This window comes from Trachemys scripta, chromosome 8 (assembly GCF_013100865.1).
Source record: "Trachemys scripta elegans isolate TJP31775 chromosome 8, CAS_Tse_1.0, whole genome shotgun sequence".
NCBI lineage: Eukaryota > Metazoa > Chordata > Testudines > Emydidae > Trachemys > Trachemys scripta.
Window position 1 is genome coordinate 88,303,492 of NC_048305.1, and position 21,889 is coordinate 88,325,380.

The window sequence follows — 21,889 nt, forward strand, 5'->3', positions numbered from 1 at the left end:
TTGTGATTACTTTTGATTGGTGGAAATGTGATTCCATACCTTGAAGAGAATAACAATAACATTCTAATTAAATAATAATAGTGTAACAATTCACTTCTTATAACTTTTAAAAAAAATCCTGCTATAGCAGTATCTTACACAACAGAGCTATAAAATTAGAGATTTAACTGGACCATCAAGGGTATAGATTTAATCTCAGGATACATAAAGTAGATGTTACCCCAGCAAGCATGGTTTGTTGAGTGACAAAGCATAAGAAAGTTAGTTCCAGAGGTCTCCAAGCAAGCAGATGTAGCCAAGTATGTACGTGTTATGCTACCATCATCTAGCGGTGACAGAAGGGAGGGAAGGACTCGATATGGAAAAAGTGGATATGTCAGTTGAATAAAGAGTGAGCTATCTGCAGTGAGAGCCTGATGGTGAAGTTACTCTGTGTGGAACTCCTAAATGAAGCTATTGGTAGTCCTGCATGCAGAGGGGCTGCAGGCTGAGTCCTATACTCAGGGAGCATACCCTCTGAATCTATCCATAATTTTAGCAATTTATAAGGTGCTTTTCCCTGTAGTTTCCAAATGACATTTCCACAGAAGTTAATTCTGCCTAATGCATCATTAACTACTAACAGAAAAGCAGTTCACGACAGGGAAAATGGCAGATGGGTAACTATGTATTAGGAGGATAGATACTGCTGAGCAAGTTGCTTACATCTAGTTCTATCTAATCTCTACTTTGCCTATCGTAGTATCTAGACACTGTAACAGACAGACCTGGTGCTCCCACCTCAGAAGTACAAAGATCCAGCTCTTGAGTTGAGTCTAAGCATATCACCATAGGGGCACACCACACCAGTTTGTGGACAAGCTACCGAAGGTAAATGTGTCAAAGCATAAGACTACTGATTACATGACATAAGCATTTCCAGGCGTATGATCACTCCACATACTGCTACAGACAGCAGTCACAACATGGCCCCAACACAACACAGTCACATATGCTCCCTTGTATGCAGGACCTTGTCAACTAGAAACAACAGTCCAGAGGGATTTTTTTTTTATTTAGTCCTGCATTCTTTCACAGGACTAAAATGCCACAGTACTCTCTTGCTGCAAGTTCTTGGGGCCATAGAATTTCTGCCTCCTTTCAGTGTTTTCATGTTATGTCCAGAAGATGTGTAACTGTAGGTTATTTCAATTTGTGCTATTTTTCGAGTACTTTATCCACTTCTGACTGCTGGTATGCTGTGGCTCACATCCTCTTTAGGAGAATGTCTTCACTGCACTTTTTTCTGTAGGCCAGTGTTTTAATCATATCTTCTGTTGCGTCCAAAAAATTACACACAAAAAATTGTGTGTATGTTGTATTAGACCAGATTCTGTTCTCATTTACATTAGGAAAAATCAGGAGTAACTGCACTGAATTCAGGCCCACCACAGAAGGCTGAATGGTAGATGTGATGGGGGGAGGGGTCTGGAATTTTAAACCATGAATAGATTACTTATAAAAACATGATGATTTCATTAAGTTTTTAAAAATAAGAAGTGATGACTATAAATCCCAAGAAAAAATGCTATATTTTGAGAGAATTGGTGTGAACTAGATGGGCCAAATTCTGCTTTTGGTTACATAAGTCTAAGTCTGGATTAACTTCCCTAAATTCCAAATGATGTTGTCTCTCTCACACATGCAGCTCTCTAAACAAACACTGCATAAAGTTGTCATCAGTTTTGGCAGTTTTCCTAAGTCACTAAATTAGAATGTCTAGGGGCAAGAAACAGGATCTCTTGATGAAAGATATTTCATTCTTGGTCTATGCAAGTCCAAGGTACAAAAGCTCATCTGTTTACATGGGCTTTTGTCAAAGATAGGAGAGGTGACTGAAGAAACAGGTTCCAAGTGGTTTGGGCTAGAAGTAAATTTTGTTCTGATATTTGTTGTTTATTGTTTTTTTCATTTTTGTAAAGAGGTTTGAATTTTAGTGGAGAAGTACATTTCATAAATTAAAAATAAAGAAATTATAATATCTAAGCGGGACTGCAATTTCTGAAGAAGCTATACGTGGGTCCAGATCCTGTTCTACTTGAACACATCCATTGTCTTGAAAAAGCAAAGGATCAGGCCTCTATGTGTGGTGAATAAATGGAAGAGTCCATTTTATTCTGTTGTTCATGAAACATGAAGAAGATCTCATTTGAGAGGCAACCGCACAGTTGAAAGCTTGAATAACACACAAATGTATAATGGATGCAAAGGATTCAGGATGCAAACTTCTGACGGTGGGGAAACAGAAGGTAGGGAAAGTGCCATGTAATAACAGCGTAGTAGCTACAGCAGTTATGTACATGTACTTTAAAAGTATAAGTAAAGAAGTAACAGGCAGAACCATGCTGAAAAGAAAGACAACACTACAGTAAAGAGCAACTCCTTTTATTAATTTTTGTTTTACTTCATACAGTAATATAATTTAGCACTGAGAAACAGGGTACAAATATCAGGCAGAAAAAGGTTTAAAAGGCATTCATTTGTATGTCAAAAAGCAAACCCCCAAAAGGACGCGCTGGCATTCAGGGCTGTGTTTGGGGCCTCCTTGGCCCCTAGCATTATACACAGCGACCTCATGCTCATGATCTTTGTTACAGCAAAGTCACACAGTTACCTGCAATCTGTTCCACTCACTTAGAATAAGCCAAAGAACAGTGCAATCTCATCCACAAGATGCTTGGTTCTGCAAGTGAGGGTTGCATAGGACCAGCCCTAGTCACTGGAGAAACCCTTTTACAGAGGGAGTATTTCCTAGGGTGCCAGTTTACTCCGCATTACACTTCCAGAGCAGCCGAAACAGGCCACAACTGGAAAGAAAATTCTCTTTTAGGTAACATATTCAGGAATCCTCTATTTCTTTCAGCCTACGTGCTGTATTCACCCCACTCCCTGTAACACACGCTATTAAATCCATGTATATCTAGGATTTATGGGCCTTGCTTTCCATTGCCTTGTACCCTGTATAGTTATTTAGATCTAATTCCTGACAAAACAGTATGTTAAGACGGAGGCAAGGTTGAGAGTACATATCAATAATTTACTGTAAAAATAGATTACAGGGGTGTTGTAATTATCTCCCCCCAAAATAAAATAAAAACAAAACAAAGAATTACAAATCCAGGAAATTCAGTTACGATTAAAGTTAAAATGAATCCAAACATATTAAAGTATAGAAATGTACAGTGAGGACACCCAAATAACCTTAACTCTGTCCTACAGTGATGACTATACAATTAAGATTAATGTATTTTAGTGTCCAAAGCCCAGATTAAATTAAATAGATGGTTAATGACAAAGTAATTCCCCCCAACCCTCTATGATGTCACTGCGGTGTCACTCCTACTGAGAACAATGAGAGATGGCAACCATTTTGAAAGAAGGTAATTCTTCACTGAATTCTCTGAGGAAGATTATTATATTACAGCTTCTACTGAATGACAAGCTTTCAGTTACAAAAACAAAATCAGGAATAAATGACTATTAATCCCTACAGTTTTTTTCCAAATGTAGCCTAGGCATTAAACGTCAGTGGGTAGTTTATAGAGTTGTATTGTTTTGTTACCAAGAACATTCAAGACCAAAAAAAAAAATCTTACATCCAAGAAAATAGCACTTACATAATGCAAAGTTATTGCAAAATGGGTGTAAAATGTTAACCAAGTGTAAGAGAAGAATTCTGATTTGGTAGTTTTACTTGCGTTTTGCCTAGCAGTAACTGACTACACAAGACAATAGGCAATGGGGAATCAGATCCAGTAACTCTATTTTATTCTAAATTCTTTGACATCCGTCAGTTCTGTTTCTAAGGGAGACCTCCTCTTTTATCTGCTACAGAGCAACCTTTGAGCTTCAGAATGCCCAATGTCAAGTCAAATGAAGGCAACTGCATAAGCAGACTAGAAATTTCTCTACACCTGAACTGCATAACAGGCTTAGAGACTCAGTGCACCACAAAAGGCAACAAAAAGCATAGAAAAATCAGCCAAGGAATTGAAGACTCATCTCCACTCATGCTCCTACCACAGTTTTCCTTCCTTACCATTATTTCTGATTCAGATGCTTGTTGCTGCTTCAGAAGGTACAGCAAATCCTTCAGTCTTATCTGAAGGACGACATTTCATTCTGAGTCACATTCCTTACAGCAGTTAATAAGCAGGTATTTTTAACCTGGAGACCTTGACTGGAAGCCAAGAGACCATGAACACTCACAAACTTCATATGTAGGACATGAAGCACTATAGCTCTGAATGGATATTTTCAGCTGCTCCCAGTCAGGACTCCAGAGAAAATGGAAAAGAAGCTCTTTGTATTGCTGTTGCTCTATACTGTGTCAAATCTGGAGATTTTTCTGACCTAGTGATGGTGAAAATTGATAGGGAGCTATTGTACTGAGAAATTAAATATGATCCATCCCAAAGTTCCTACAGCTGAATGGCCTTGAAAAAGAAGGGACATTTCTCAGAAATGAGCAGTTCTTCATCTGCAAAGCATGTGATTTCCCTGTATCTTTAGCCCTGGCCCAATGTCTTTCCCTGAAACATTTGTAATTTGATTTACTCAGTGGGAACTACTGTAGATTGGGTCTGTATATTTGCCATTATTTCCCCACCATTCCTAAAAAAATTCAATGCTGACTTTAAAAAAAAAAAAAAAAAAAAACAGGAAGGGCAGGCTTTTTGAGGAGAAATGTTCCCCATTCATGGGCCATATCAGATAGCAGGCATGTTATTGCAAAGACCCAACACATTTTACATGGGGCGAGCTAAACAGCTTCCCCGATAAACACACAAAAATCTCACTTTTGATACCTCAGACATTCTAAACATGCTCTACAATGGACTGTGTTATTTCTTCAGGACAGAAGATTGGCTCTGAAATGGGATCAGGAAGTATCTGCCTCTTCATGTGTTCTCACTGCCATCTGCAATGAAAAGAAATATGTTTTATAACATTTTTTCACCATTTATACCATCTTTACAGAAAAATCCTCATCAAGTCTAATTCAATGGGAGACTTACCAAGAATCCATCCCAAGTTTGTTGGCCAGAAATTAAGCAATGGCCAGGTTCTGAAATCTGAAAAAGGAAAGCATAGTGGCTGGGTTCTGGATAATTTGCCACTATGTTATCATTATTAATAACTTATTTACCGTGCATTTGGTGCAGAACAAACCTTTAAGATGACAGTCCCTGTCCCCTGTTACTTACTGTCTAACTCAGACTCTGATAGTACAGTTCAATCACATATAATAACCCATATTGGCTTGTCAGAGGGTATTAAGATTCCCTGTGGTAAATAATCTCTGTTGGGGTGATTTAGTTGTATCTGGTAGTGAGATGAAATCCAACAGAGAAAGGGAAATTACCTCAAATACCTTTCAGCTTGATGATGGAAATTTAGCTTCTTCAAGCTAAAATGGGCCACTCTCTGACCCATTACTGGTTGTTGTATACCCATAGGTTAGATATACTTCCTAGCTCAGAGGAACTGGATTAGCCACATTTGTCTCAGGATGAATGCACAGTACAGCACATATAATCACCTTGGAAACAGAGTGATACTGTAAGGCCCCACAGGTGAGGTGAGGTTCTGTGGCCTGCAATGTGCAGGTCAGACTAGAAGATCACAATGGTCCCCTTTGACCTTATAGTCTGAGTCTAGAACCCAGGCCTGTATAGCTACCAGGCAGCTGGCAGCTCCAGGTTGTCACCCAGCAGCAGCTGTAACTAACTTGTGCTTCACTTACTATGATCTGCTGTGGACCCAGATCATGGGAAATTCTGTCTCAAGGGTTTGACAGACAGCAACCCTGTGGCTGCTTGCCCTATATAAACCCAAGGGGTATTCCAGGAAGTATCCAGACAACAGTATGGATCTTCTGTAGCTGCCATAACTGTTCCTTGCACTTGAATCACTGGCTTGACAATGTCTCCTGACTCGGACCCTGAAACCTGACTCAGACTCGGACCCCTGGTATCGACCCTGGCCGGGCTTGACTACAAAATCTTCTCTTATCCCAGCCTTGGTTTTGCCCCTGCTCTGACTGCCCTTGGTGGAATAATGACAGATATTGGACCTGATCCTGGAAGGGGCACAGCACTTGCCACCTCTGTTGATTTTGGCTGGTATTTCTAAAGGAACTAATGGGAAGTAGGCACCCAAATCCCTCTGAAATTTAACAGAAGTTAGGCACCTTCCTCCCTTAGACTCCTTTGAAATCCCAGACTGTGTGAACACTATATTAGCCACAGAGCAGTGACAAAGTCCATTTGAATATCCCCGTCTTCCCATGAAAACTGGGTGAGTGGAGGAGGCCCACCACTGTCCCCTCTTTAGTACTATTGCAAGGTGCAGATTGAGGTCTCATCCTCTGCCATTTCCATGGCGGATGTAAAGGACAGTTACCTGTTCCGTAACTGGCGTTCTTCGAGATGTGTTGCTCAGGTGTATTCCACTATAGGTGTGCGTGCTCGAAGTTTTTCCCTTAGCAGTACCCGTAGAGGGGGAGCACCACTGCGACCCCTGGAGTAGCATCTGTATATTGCACCATAAAGGGGGCTGTGTGCCCCCCCACCCTCAGTTCCTTCTTGCCAGAGAACTCCGACAGAGGGGAAGGAGGGCGGGATGTGGAATAGACAGGAGCAACACATCTCGAAGAACGCCAGTGACAGAACAGGTAACTGTCCTTTCTTCTTCGAGTGATTGCTCATGTGTAGTCCACTATAGGTGACTCCAAGCTATACCTGATGGAGGTGGGGAGGAGTTTAAAGTTTTAAGGGTTACCTGGGCAGAGTACTGCCCTACCAAACCCTGTGTCATCCCGTGCTTGGGAGACGATTGCATAGTGCGAGGAGAAGGTGTGGACAGAGGACCATGTAGCAGCCCTACATATATCCTGAATAGGGATGTGAGCCACATAGACTGCTGACGAGGCCTGAGATCTCGTCGAATGAGCCTTCACTATAGGAGGCGGGGGAACCCCTGCCAGGTCGTAACTGGTGTGAATGCACGAGGTGATCCGGCGGGAGATCCGCTGGGTAGAGACCGGACGCCCCCTCATGCGCTCGGCCGATGCAATGAACAGCTGGGGGGGACTTCCTAAATGGCCTGGTTCTGTCTAGATAGAAGGCCAGCGCTCTGCGGACATCTTACATGTGCAGGCAGCGTTCCTCATTAGAGGAATGGGGCTTAGGGCAGAGGATAGGGAGGAAAATATCCTGATCCATGTGAAAAGCCGAGACTACCTTCGGCAAAAAGGCGGGGTGAGGGCGGAGCTGTACCTTGTCCTTATGGAAGACCGTATACGGTGGTTCAGAGGTCAGAGCCCTGAGCTCGGAGACCCGGTGGGCTGAGGTGATAGTTACTAAGAACACCACTTTCCATGATAAGTGGGACCACGAACATGTGGCTAAGGGCTCGAAAGGAGGCCCGGTGAGGCGGGAGAGCACTAGGTTCAGGTCCCAGAGCGGGACCGGGGGTCTGGCGTAAAGGAATGCCCGATCTAACCCTTTTAGAAACCGGGACGTCATGTTATGTGAAAACACCGAAAGGCCCTGCACCGGGGAGTGAAAAGCCGAAATGGCCTCCAGGTGTACCCTGATAGAGGAGGGCGCCTGCCCTTGGGTCCTAAGGGACAGGAGGTAATTGAGGACAAGCTGGATAGATGACGAAGAGGGAGAGGAACCTCTATCCCTCGCCCACATAGAGAACCGATACCATTTAGCCAGGTAGGTTCGACGTGTGGAGGGTTTCCTACTTTCCAGCAGGACCCGTCGCACATCCTCAGAACATCTCCCTTCCTCCTCATTCAACCATGGAGCAGCCACGCTGTCAAGTGAAGTGGGGCCAGGTTGGGATGGAGGAGACGACCTTCCTCCTGGGAGAGGAGGTCCGGGTGGAGCGGCAGTCTGCGAGGGGGGCCCACTAAGAGTTGAAGCAGGGTCCCATACCAATGTTGACGGGCCCAGTCCGGGGCTATGAGGATAACCCGCGCCCCGTCTGACTTCACCTTCTGTAGGACCCTGCCTATTAGGGGGAAGGGCGGGAAGGCGTACAACAGGGGCCCCGACCATGGGAGCAGGAACACGTCTGAGATCGCACCCTCGCCCTCTCCCGCCCTGGAGCAGAACCGGGGACACAGTCGATTCTGGGGGGTGGTGAACAGGTCTACCTGGGGAGTGCTCCACTGCAGGAAGATCCACCTGACCACCTCCCTGTGTAGGGACCACTCGTGCTGTTGGGAGAACACCCTGCTCAGGCGGTCCGCAAGCGTGTTGCTCTTGCCGGGCAGGTAAAAGGCCCTCAGGAGGATGTCGTGGGCTATACAGAACTCCCACAGGAGCTGGTCTTCCTGGCATAAAGCCCGGGAACATGTGCCCCCTTACCTGTTGACATAATACATCGCGGTCGTATTGTCCGTGAGAACTCTGACCACCTTCCCCTCTATGTGCTGGTGGAAGGCCACGCACGCCAGGCGCATGGCCCTGAGTTCCCTGACATTTATGTGCAGGGTCAGTTCCTCGGGAGACCACATACCCTGGGTCTTGAAGTCCCCCACGTGGGCTCCCCAGCCCAGGTCCGAGGCATCCAACACTAGATCTAGTGAGGGAGGGGGCTCAGCATGTTGCTCGGGAGAGACCACCAGTGCAGGTCTGCCACCACTGTCGGCAGTACTGTAATGACCTTGTCCACGCTGTCCCTGGCCTGGAAGTACCGGGAGGCCAGCCAAAGCTGAAGGGGCCTCATCCTGAGCCTGGCATGTTGCACCACAGAGGTGCATGCTGCCATATGGCCTAGGATTTGAAGGCACACCCGTGCCGTAGTTACAGGAAAGGCCGTGACCGAGGCGATGAGAGCTTTGAGCATCTCGAACCTGTCCCGTGGGAGGGAGGCTGTGGCCACCTGGGAATCTAACAGTGCTCCTATGAAGTTTATGCGCTGAACCAGGACTAACGTGGATTTGTCCTCATTTACCACCAGACCTAGAGCCCCGCAGGTGTTTAGCAGGAAATTCATCTGCTCCTGTACCTGAGACCGGGACTTGCCCTTGAGCAGCCAGTCGTTGAGGTACAGGAAAATCTGCAGCCCTTTCCTCCTGAGGTGGGCCGCCACCACCGCCATACACTTTGTAAAGACCCTGGGGGCAGTAGAAAGCCCAAAGGGGAGGACCGTAAACTGGTAGTGGTCCTGACCCACCAGGAAATGGAGGAAGCGCCTGTGACCTTCGAAAATATGGATGTGAAAATATGCATCATGGAGGTCCAGAGCCGTGAACCAATCCCCCGGGTCCAGGGAATGGAATAACAGAGGCCAGGGACACCATGCGGAATTTGCAACGAACCAGGAACTGGTTGAGATTCCGCAGATCGAGGATGGGCCGCAGGCTACCCTTTGCCTTCGGGATGAGGAAATACCCGGAGTAAAATCCCTTGCCCTGGAATTCCCGAGGTACCCTTTCCACCGCTCCCAGAGAGAGGAGGCACTCTACCTTCTGGCTGAGGAGGGAGGCATGCTCCGGGTCCCCAGCCAGCTCCCGGGCTGGCGGATGGTGAGGAGGGGCTGAAACGAACTGCAACCTGTACCCTTGCGAGATGGTGCTGAGGACCCATCGGTCTGACGTTATACGGGACCATTGCAGTCGGAAGGCTGATAAACGGTTGGTAAAACTCAACTTTATTAACTGGGGGGGCACACTGGCAACAGGCCCAGTGACCACCCGCAACGAGTCAAAAATGCCGTTTCCCTGGCCTCTTGGCCTTCGAGGGCCCAGGTCGTGGGGCTGAACGGGATTGGCGTTGGGACCGACGCCTCTGCTCTCTCTGCCTCTTAGGTGGGGGCTCATATCTGCCCCGGGCCGGGGAAGCCGAGGGCTGCGGTCTGGGCTTGTTCTTGGCCGGCAGGATATACAGACCAAGTGTCTGCAGGGTGGTGCGGGAGTCCTTCATCCCGTGCAGACGGGTGTCTGTCTGGTCTGCAAATAATGCTTTGCCATCAAATGGCAGGTCCTGAATTATAGACTGGGACTCCACCGACAGTCCCAAGAGGGAAAGCCACGATGCACGCCTCATGGAGATAGCCGTGGCCAGCGAACGAGCCGCCGTGTCAGTTGCATCTGAGGCGGCCTGGAGAGCTGCTTTCACTACTGCTGTATCCTCGTCAAGCAGCGCTTTGAACTCTTTCCTGTCCTGCTCTTGGAGGGAGGGCTCGAATTTTGGCAAAGAGCCCCACAAGTTAAAATCAAAGCGACTCAGGAGGGCTTGGTGGTTTGCCACCCTGAGTTGGAAACTGGCTGAGGAATAAACCTTTTTGCCAAATGTGTCCAGTCTCCTGGCCTCCTTATCCTTCGGGGTCGGTGCGGGCTGCCGTGCCGCTCACGGTGGTTGACCAACTCCACCACCACCGAGTTCGGAGTGGGGTGGGTGTAAAGATACTCATGCCCTTTCGTGGGCACGAAGTATTTATGTTCCGCCTTCTTAGAGATAGGCGGGAGGGAGGCCGGGGTCTGCCACAGGCTCGTGGAGCCACCCCCCGGTGAAGTGGCAGTGCCACATGGCCCGGTGCCGAGGAGGAAAGGACATTGAAAAGATTGTCCAATGGTTCCTCCATCTCCTCCGCCTGCAGGTGTAGGTTGGCGGCTACACGTCGGAGGAGCTCCTGGTGCGCCTTGCAATCTTCTTGAGAAGGAGGACGGGGTGCCGCTATGGACTCATCCGGTGCCTGCGGTGTGACCAGGACGGACCTGAGAGCATCAGGCGGTGCAGGTATGCCACAGTCCGAATCAGGGACCTGTTGAGGTGCCGTTGGTGCAGCACCCAAGGACTGCCCTCAGTGCCTAGACGGGGACGCAGAGCAGGCTTGGGATGCCCCCACCACGGAGCGGGGCCTCGGCGGTGCGGGCACCTGGGGCCATGGTGCCCACTGGCACCACTGTCCTTGCCAGGGTGCCCCTTGCCACTGCGCCGCCTGGGGTCCCACCAGGATTATCTGTTCCTGGGGAACGGCGCGGCCTGGGGAGGGGCGGCTGGGAGCCGAGGCAGAGTGGCCGAAGATCGCACGGTGCCATGGGAGCGGCTCGAGCGGTGCCATCCACTCCGGCTCCTGCCACGGGATTTCGACCTCGACGATGAATAGGAATAGATGTCGAAGGGCATATCCGTGGACTCTCTTCGGAGGCTCCGGGCGCGGCGCCGCATCGCCAGTATGCACTCTGAACCTGGCGATCATCATGGTATGATTGGCGGTGCCGTCGGCGTCAAGATCCAATCTCACTCGACACGGAGCATCGACGCTTCCCATGCCGGCACCTGCTGCCTCTGTGGGTCGAGGACGACTCAGGTGATTCACTCCCAGGCGACCCTGACAATGGAGTAGAGGTATGTCTGGAGCTACGTGAGGGCCCGGCAGATCGGAAGGAGGTCTCCACAACCGACGTAGACAGTGAGGGCTGGGAGCCCAACGGTGGTTTCCCTCGGGACCGGGGCCTCACCTCGGACGGCCCGCTCGGTACCGGCATGGCGAGGACGTCGCGTGCTGCCTGGGCTGCCTCCGGCATGAAGGGAACCCATATTGGCAGGGAGGTCCAAGCGGACAGGGCCGGACTACTCCGCTCCGCACGAGTCGGAGGTCTGGGCCCTGACAGGGATCGTGGGCTGGCCAACTCAGGTCCGGCCTCACCCCTGTCCTTCTCACGGCGTCGCTGGGATTTGCACTGCTTCTTGGCCGGGGAGCGGTGCCGACTGGTGGACGGGGCTTCGCTCCGCAACGATGATGTGGCACCCAGAGCCAGGTTGGGTCGGCGCACTGGTGCCGGGGCCAATGCCGATTCCATAAGGAGGGCCCGGAGACTAATCTTGCGCTCACGTTTAGTCCGGGGCTTAAACAATTTTCAAATTTTGCACTTCTCACTTATGTGAAACTCGCCCAGACAGTGAAGACATTCGGAGTGCGGATCACTTCTGGGCATGGAATTGCGATAGGAGTCACACGACTTGAAGCCTGGGGCATAGGGCATGCCCCGAGCCAGGCTACCAACTAGAGAAGCTATCTATCGATGAACAAGTACCACTAAGGCTAGAAGCGCTGCAGCCAAGGCTGGAGCACAAAGTTCCGACTACCTTCACTGGCGGCAAGAAGGAACTGAGGGTGGGGAGAGCACGCAGCCCCCTTTATGGCACGATATACAGGTGCCACTCCAGGGGTCGCAGTGGTGCTCCCCCACTACGGGTACTGCTAAGGGAAAAACTTCTGGCACCGGTGCACATGGCGAGCACGCACACCTATAGTGGAATACACGTGAGCAATCACTCGAAGAAGAACTCCTGCATCCCTCACAGCTCCAAAGAAACTGCACAGGGATGCTCAGAGGGCTAGGGCGGACAGGAGCTCATTTGTATGACTTGCCCATCCTTCTTGAACAGCTTCTGCCTGTAGAGCAGCAGGTCCCCTTTTTTCCACTCTGCTCATCACATTAAACATACTAAGGACTGGTGAGCCCTGTGAGCAGTCGTTTCACATATATACCCTGCCTTTAGGAGACTATATCTTGCACAACCAACTTTTTCTCCAAGTTATCTCCATTTTTTGTTTTGAGAGTTGGCAAAGTTTGCTCACTTGAGCATGAGCTTTTCTTTCCCCAATCACTTTGTATTGTATACCCATCAAATATAGGAAACACTTCTTGGTAAGTAGCAAATAATCTTGATGGCCAGCATTCATTCAGGGCAAGGTTCTGCCACCATTAGACCTTTGGAGTAGTTCCACCGAAGTCAATGGTACTACTTGTAGAATAAGATACAATGTATGTAAGGGGGAAGAACTGAGGCGTTATTTTTTATTTTTACTTTTTTACAGGGGAAAGTCATATTCTGCATTTTCTCATATAAATAACATGAAAATTGTCTGCCTGCTGCTCTCTGAAAATAATACTCTATGTTGATGTTGCTGGATTTGAAGGACACGAACATATGAAAGCAAAAGTTATCTGAAATAACTAGATATTTTTCTTGTCATGTTTTCTGGACTTGTACAGTATAGTTATTCATCTCTAAAACGATCTATTAAAATTCCTGCCATTTTTTATAACAATATAAATGTTTCTTACCTGATAAGCAGTTAAATTATCTATGAGTTTATGAGTGACAGAAGAAAGATATGAGAATTCTGGTTGATAATGAGATATAGTTTAATGTTCCACAAAGAGGCCAAAAGGAAGCTACAGAAACAAATGACTTTTCATCCTCCAAATAATTAACACTTGGCATCAATACAGCACCTTCTACCTGAGGCTCTTAAAGCACTTTTCAAACATTAATGAATTAAACCTCACAATAGTTCCATGTGATATCTGTATTAATATCCCCTTTTATAAGTGGTGATATTGGCATACAGAATGTTTAAGTGACAACAGGTATGTCTACACATAAACCGCTACAACAGAACCACTGTAGCACTTCAGTGTAGACACTGCCTATGCCGATGGGAGGGATTCTCCCATCAGTGTAGGTAATTCACTTCCCTGACAGTAGGTAGGTCAACAGAAGAATTCTTTCATTGACCTAATGCTGTTTATGCTGGGGGCTATGCTGATGTAAGTTTCCAGTGTAGACCAACCCTTACTTAGTTAAAGAAGTCTGATGCAGAACTGGGAATGGAACACAGATGTCTTGAGTCCCAGGACTCTCCATATCAAAACCATAAGAAAACTATCTGGTCTTAAAGTTTGAACAGTCATATTCAGCTATGAATTAATAACAACCAGAGAATTCTGTTATTGTGTTCACTGTGAATATGACAAATTATTCTTAACCTGATACATTAATTAGTACATCTTTTATCCTCATTTCAGTGACTTGTTTATAACAATAAACAATAAATATCTTCATGGCTTTAAAACAGACAAAACCAACCCATTAAAATCCCTGAATTACATTTTCAATTTATTTCAGTTGAACTTTATTGATAATCTCAGAGTACAAAAACTCCAGAATAATTTCATACTGTTAATTGCATCTTAAAAAGACTATAAACCCACTAAACTTTCTGTGGTTTTAGGATAATAATGCAGCTTTTTACAAGATGTATTCAAGTCAGCAGGGCCTGATGAAATTCACCCAGAGTACTTAAGGAACTAGCAGAAGCTATGTTGGAACCATTAGTGATTGTCTTCAAGAATTTATGGACGATGGGTGAAGTGCCAGATGACTGGAGAAAGCAAACACAGTACCTATTATGTCCTCTGACAGACTTACAGACCTAGTGGATTGGGGAGAAGCAACAGATGTGATATAACTTGATTTTAGTAAGACTTCTGACACAGTCCCACATAACAGCCTCATAAGCAAACAAGGGAAACGCGGCCTAGATAAAATTACTATAAGGTGGGTACACAACTTACTGAAAAACCATACCCAGAGAGTAGTTATCAGTTTCTGCACAAATGTATATAAATAAGGCAGTGAAGAATTAGGCCCAGGTGGGCCCAAACCTAATATCCCAATGCAAACACCTCCAAACTCTAGGGAAGCCTATTTCCCCATTCCAATCTAAAGTTTGGACTTGGAAGCTGATTGTACAATGGATTGAAACAATACCACAGATCCAAACACTTCCACATTTTCAGATGTTTCTCAACTTTGCCACCCAGGGCATCTGTTTTTTGTTTGTTTTTTAGCAACTCTGATTTCAATCAATTCCTGGGGATGGAAATGAGCAAAGAAAGCTCATTTTGTGCTATTCAAGCCAAATACTAATACTACAATAACAATTTTTTGTACCCCATGCTACCGGAGAGCCAGGGAAGAACAAGGCCATATGTTCAGTCACAGCACACACAACTTTCTCCTCCTCTAGAAAAGACTTCCACTTTAACTTCCATGTTATTCTCTAGTGGAACCTTTTTCCAAAATGCCTTCTGTTGGTCTCACTCTTTAAATTTGGCAGAGAGAAGTACCTGTAGCCCTAAAGTGGTCATTTTGCTACTAGCTGTTGCTTCCTGCATCTCCATCTATTTCAGCTAATAAGTGTTCTTCATTTCTGGTATGGTTCCACACTTATTCCTGAGGAGGAGTTTATGTCCTAGACGCATGTTTAAAACAATGTTAATCTGACTGTTTTATTCAACTAGAAAGTTAAATTGGGAGGTACAGTTCCAAACTGAAGCACTGGGAAAGATGTTCAGAACAAGTAGTAATGGGTTTAAATTGCAGCAAGGAAGATTTAGGTTAGACTAGGAAACACTTCCTAACTGTCAGAGTAGTTAAGTACTGGAACAAATTACCTAGGGAGGTTGCGGAATCTCTGTCCCTCAAGGTTTAAAGAGCAGGTTAGGCAAACATCTGTCAGGGATGATCTAGGTAATACTTAGTCCAGTCCTCTGCACTGAGGCAGGACTGGATGACCCATTGAGGTCTCTTCCAGTCCTACATTTCTATGAAAATGGGTAGAGGAAGGAGAGCTGACTCAGAAAAAGAGAGGGAGAGATGCAGTTGGTGGTGGGGTGATGCCTGGGCCCTTCAATGTGGCTAGGAGAATTTCCCCTTGTAATGAGTGCATGTTTGAATAGTTGGAGAAGACTAAAAGGGGCTAGTGTGGGAGGCTATGGAGAATCCTGCCCTGGGGAAGGTAAGAAGCATTAAAAAAAAAAAGTGACCAATTCTGTATTACTGCAATGAAGTTCTCTTCAGCTCCTTGAGAGAGTATTCATGTCTGTATGTCACTCTCAACCCTTCCTTCCAGTCAGAGTACAACACTATACTCCACTTCTATCAGTGAATGGTAGCAGATTCCAGATACTTGGCCTACAGGATGTGGAAGAGTGCTGTCTCTGCACCATACTCCCCTACCTATCCTTCCACATCCTGGTAGAAGCCTCTTTGCAGATGCTCTTTGTGGTTGGGCCCCTGCAGTTCTGAAAGGGGCAGGCTGGCTACTTCCTACAGTATGTCCCTCCCCACACCAACCCTGCGAGCCAAACTGATTTATGTTAACTTTCAAGGGCTCCTCCTCTGTTCTGCGAATCCTCCCTCTCTTCTCCTCCACGGAGAGATTAGGAGGGGCATTGGCCAATGTGAGATTAAATTGAATTCGGGAAATATGGGGCTGGGGGAATGGGAGGGAAGATGTCTGGTGGCAGTGCAGAGGAAGAAGAGTTCCGCAACATTTTGAGGACCAAACTTTCTTCGAGTTTTGACTGGGGATAATGGAAGAACTTTTCTCCTAATGGAAGAACACAAGAGGAGGAAACTGCATAACTAAGAATTTGCAATTTCCTTAGCTACATGGGGAAAATCCAAATAGGTAAGTACCAGGCCCTCACATTTTTAATGCGTACCTTTTCTCCTACCAAGGTGCCTGCAGCACCCCACAAAAAAACCCCAACCCAGAACAATAAAACATTCTTTAAGAATAATACAGGGTAAGTATATCATGTTAGAAAATGAAGGAAGCATTGACCATTCCATTCTTGCTCCACACTACTTTGTTGAATGAGTTCATATTTCAGACAATGAAACTGACTTTGAGAGCACTGCCATTAATTAGGTGCAGATTTAGGGATGTATGAGCGGGCTGAGTCAATCAACTTTGCATAGATTCACATTGTAGTCAGTGTATTATTTTCTCCAGTGTTTTTTGTGTCAGTACAAGTTTTCATCACTGATCCACTAAAACAAAATCAGCTTTTAAAAGGGCAGCAATATTAAATCAATAAATATTTTGGAAAATTCAGAAGCCACAGCAATTATTTCTTTAAGCTATTTTGGATGATAGCTAATTATTGATGTTTAAAAAAATTAAAAGGACACTTTGCCTTACCTGCAGACTAAAGCACAGGTTAATTTCTGTTGCCCTCAATCCATTTTAATAAAATTACAGCAGAGGGCATGGTATAAAGTGAATTTCTAACTAATTGAACTAACTTCTCTTACATTCACATAGCTACAATCAATTAACAAAATCTGTTGAAACTGAGGGAAAACAAAATATGCATCTAACATAATTTGGATTTGATTTTCTGTATTCCTATTCTTGGAACTTAATGATGAGCAGTATAGTTTAGGTAAAGTTGGCTTAATCTAATATCTGTACTTTTTTGTTAAAATTATAAACAATGATTACAGTGTAGCAGTAAGAAATTACTCAGGAAGGGCTAGAATCCACCATGCTTTCTAATCCTGAGTCGTAGCTTACTTCTCGCTACTTAAGTAATGCAGTACTACTCTACATGAAAACGGGTGGCAGAATATGACCTTAAGGGGTAACGTTCTTGTGGTTGTGTTGGTCCCAGCATATGAGAGAGAACAAGGTGAGTGGGGCAACATCTTTTATTGCATCAACTTTTGTTGGTGAAAGGGATAAGCCTTTGAGCTTCACAGAGCTATTCCCGGCAGACCTGACCTGAGGAAGAGCTTTGTGAAGCTCAAAAACTTGTCCTCCACCATCAGAAGTGGGTCCAATAAAAGATATTATCTCACCCACTTTCTCTCTCTCCAAAGGGCTAGTCACAAAGAGACTTAGGCCTTGCAATGCTCAGTACTGTGATGCTTAGGTGGTGTGCCACTCTGTGGAATTCATAGTCCGGAGTTAGGTGCCCAGGTATGGGGAGAGTTAGATGCCTAAGAATGGGATTCACAAAAGCCAGCACTCTGAACAGGGAGCTGCCTCACAAAGCCAGTAGGAAATGCTGAGGAGACATGTGCCGTTTAAGCTCCACTTCTCAAAGGAATTTAGCTGCCTAAATCCAGGCCAAAGGGAGATGCCTATCTCTGCTCAGGATTAACAGCCATGAACCCTCTCTTGGAGTTAGGTCCCTAACCCCTTTCTTGAAAACAAACAAACAAACAAACAGTGGTGCTGGTGCTTCCCTCCACTTTATTACCTTTTGCCTAGTGGTTATAGCAGTCAATCAAGACGTGGTTCAATTCCTCCTTCTGTCTGATGTGGAGCAGGAATTTGAACCCCTCAGAAGAGTGCTCTAATCACTGAGCTATGGGCTATTATGGGGTGTCTCTCCGTCTCTCCTGTTGAAATTGTTCCATTTTGTATAACCAACTAAATAGAGATTAGAACAGAGAATTAAATTTGGGTCACCCATATCCTGGGTGACTGTGCTAACCACTCAGCTAAAGATTTTAAAGGTATGACCATCACTTCCTCCTCTGGCCTTCAACTACATCTGCCAGATCAGGCCCTGCAGGTGACAAAGGTAGGGCAATGTCTAGTTTTACAATTCCGCCAAGGCTTAGGCATGAGCTAGGCAACTGGGATCAGCACTGAGGCAGCTGTGCGCATGCTCAGCAGCAGATGTTTAGGTGCCTATACTGGCAGAAAGCTAGACTTAGAGGCCTACAGAATTAGGCAGCAGCTAAGTGGTGAATGCCAGTGGTAGCTAAATGTTGGAATTAAGCAGTTAGTGGCAGTTAGGCACTTTAATCTCTTTGTGAATCTGGACCTAAGTGTATGAGTCCAATCCAGCAAGCCCTCTACATGCAGGACTCGAGTTTAAGCACTGAGAATTTTGTGCACAGAAGGGTTGGGTGCATATCTATCTTTATATAGATCTTGAAATGCACAACCTACAGTAAGAAACATTTATATCTCAGATTTGACACAGCTAGTTAGCTATAAGTGACAATAGGGCTACTAAGAATGAGCATGTTCCAAGAATCCACCAGCATTTCACTGTGAGGAAGCAAGTTGGTCTTGTGGTTAAGATATTGGATTGGGAATCTGGGTTCAATTCCTGTCTGTGATCACAGGCAAGTCACTTAACCAGACTTAATTCCTTATTTGTGAAAGAAGGCTGGTAATACTTTGTCTGCCTTTGCCTATTAGAGTCTGCGCTCTTCAGGATAAGGACTATTTCTTAATTTTACTGTGTATATAGTGCTTAGCAAAACAGGACCTCAATCTTGGGTTTGGGTTGCTCTTGACATTTCTGTAATCCAAATAATAGTCACCAGGTGTCACTCTGCAAAGTGCAGTTTGGGCCTTCTCTAGCTGACAGCTCTGTTCTAGATGTTGTCCAGGAATAGAACTGGTTAAAAAAATTTAAATTTTGGAATGTCAACATAAATATGGTGAAATTTTCATGAAAATAATGTCTTGTTTTTTGACCAGCTATAAACAGGAAGGGAGGAAAGGACCATACAGCTGACAAAGTAAAAAATGACGGGTGACTGGGGTAAGGCTATAAGGGTGATGAGGCAGGAGCTTTTCCTATCCTTTCCCAACAACACCTTTCTATAACTGGAGAAGAAGGGAGGAGCCCTTAAAAAGATCCAAACTGGTAACTGGGGTGAGATCAGAACATAGAAGCAGATTTCATCCAATAATACCTTTTGTTTTTAAAAAACAAAATCTTGGTTCATAGTTTGGCTTGGATCCAATCTGTCCCCACACTTGCAGGAGAGCTACTCCAACACTACTAGAGGTGAATGGCCATAAAGAGAAGAACTAATGCCCCTGAAATATAACCTCTGGGTGCATGAAGGGAGGGCACATGACTGCATGAAATCTCCCAGCTTATTTTTTAACATGTCAATATGGACCTGGTTCTTCTGGAGCATCTGCAACAGTCTGACTCTGAATAGGCCAGGCTGCTGTGGTGCCAAGATCTGCTTCCTTCTTGTGCTTGTACAGCTCTGAAAGCTGTAGATATTTATGTCTGGACAGGTCACATATCCTACACAATCACCTGGATACTTTCAAACTTTTCTGAACAAAATATTCCAATTGTATGTTGGTCTTAAAGGAAACGTCATAAAATGATTAAGGAGACAGATAAAGAAATACAGGTCATGGAATACTGTACTTAAAATTGTTTATGTCAAGTTATTAACCATTGAGTTTATATACCCAATAATTTAAAGATTATTTAGATATTCAGGTTATTATTTCCATAATTTTAAATTACATTGTAAACGTTATCAGAGGCAAGACAATGAGTACTACTGCAACTTGCTGATTTACTGTGTGAATAAGGAATTTATGCTACCTTAAATTGATGACAAACATTTTGATTTAAGATTGATAATCATTATTTCCAAATCACTATCGTGGTTTTTAAAACTCAGTTTCTAAATGTGCAGTTCTACTCTGAAAAGTTATTCTGAAAAAATTGGCATATGGAGTTCCATGTTTACTGTCTCACTGATTCCAAATTGAATTTGCTCTGTATAAAAGTAAACACATTATACTTTGCCAATTCCGCAAATTTACCTGGACTCTGAGGCACAAGCTGGGTTCTCTCTCATCCTTGCACACCATTATCAGTAATAGAGGTTCTGCAGGTCAGATCACTCACTGACTTCGACACAACCCCATTAGCCTTCAGTGGCATTGTACAGATAGAAGCGAAGGTATAATTGGAAGACAGTAGGGTTGCACAAGGGTAACTGAGGACATAATTTGCCTAGTGTGTGTCTGTTAATGGTGATAATGTACAAAAGTAAAACCTTGCTTACTTCCCAGTTTGAGTTTGGTAGTCAGAAAAAACATATTACATTTGATATGGAACCTGTGAGAAACAAACCTGGAATGCCGTGATGCCATTTTTAGAAAGTCACTCTTCAGAACAAAACAGCAATGTAAACTCCCTTGACTTAATTGTGCCTGAAAGGCACTCCCCCAGTGGTGGAACCAACCAGGTAGAGGCAGGTACTGTGACTGCTGCTATGCCTCTTCATGAAGTTCAGTTTACTCCTCTGACACATCTAGCCAGCTTTGCCAAGCACTGCACAGAGGAGAGGGAGAGCTGAGCATCACTTTCTTCCCACACCTTTTAAGGGTGCACACGTGCGGAAGGAAAGACTGCTTGTGTGCTTCCTCTTCTCTCCACATTTCTACATACAGGTCAAATGCAATCCTATTTTATTAACTGGATAAACTTTGCTGAAGTAGTTCACTAACAGGAGACAGTTACGCTTCTTTAATTGTTTTTCACTTGAAGCTGTTTTTCAGTTACCTATGATAACTGAAAGGTGTTCACAGGCAAAACTGGCTCTAAGCTACAACCATGAATCATGTTGTTAGACCTCGCAGTCTACTAGGCACAATAAATATTTTCCTCTAACCTGTTTTTCCTCTCAACAACAAAGTAATCATAACTAATTGAGTGTCACTAGTCAAATGAGATCAGAAGTATAAAAGCTATAATAAATTAGGTTGGTAGGTAAACCATCTGCACTGTTTTTCAGTTACAGTGCATCCACTCTTGCAGTATGGACAGCATTAAAGAGAGAAAATGCAGTTCCAAAAGTTGCAGGTAAATTTATTATTAATACTGGTCATCTATTTGGAATAAATATGTTTTGTCTTTCTTGTATTTAATTATATCATGAAGACTCCTGCCTGTTGATGTATAAGTGAAAGAGTACAGACCAGATTAACAGAAAAATTCCAAAGAATTTAAAATGGAAAGCAGACATCCCATGCAATTATGTATTGCTGCTGTTATACCTCCAGCATTCCTTTGCATCTCTTGATCTCAGTTGCTTTGATTCTAAAGAGCACTGAGACAACCTAGTGACAAGGGCATTTCCAGAAATTCTCTCTTATGGGGTCGGTCAAATTACTGAACTTCTGCAATTATCAGGCTACAATGTAGGAAGTACAGAACAATTTATTACAGCAGTGTCACATGCTAATGTCACTGTTAATGGTAGATAACTCAATGCCATTCACATGTTATACTGTGAGTGCTTGTCAACAAATGTCCCTGTTGTATGACATCATGAAAAATCACTTGAGATAACATGACAACTATGAAATTAAACTAGGTCTGAACTGTACACCCTAGATAAAAATTATATAATGTACAGAATAGTAGAATCTATCATCTACACTTGTATAAAAC

General features: G+C 44.8%; 1 protein-coding gene across 5 annotated transcripts in view; it reads right to left on the reverse strand.

Moving 5' to 3' along the window:
* LRRC7 (leucine rich repeat containing 7) overlaps positions 1–21,889 on the reverse strand; it is a 335,582-nt gene that overhangs the window by 4,528 nt on the left and 309,165 nt on the right. The window contains exon 26 of one of the 5 annotated variants that reach the window (XM_034779106.1): positions 2,444–4,960. The exons of the other annotated variants lie outside the window; for them this stretch is intronic. Within the exon in view, the coding sequence (XP_034634997.1) occupies positions 4,922–4,960 (39 nt within the window). The 3' untranslated portion in view covers positions 2,444–4,921. Of the gene's footprint in view, positions 1–2,443; positions 4,961–21,889 lie in introns of those variants that run through there. 5 annotated transcript variants of the gene reach the window in all.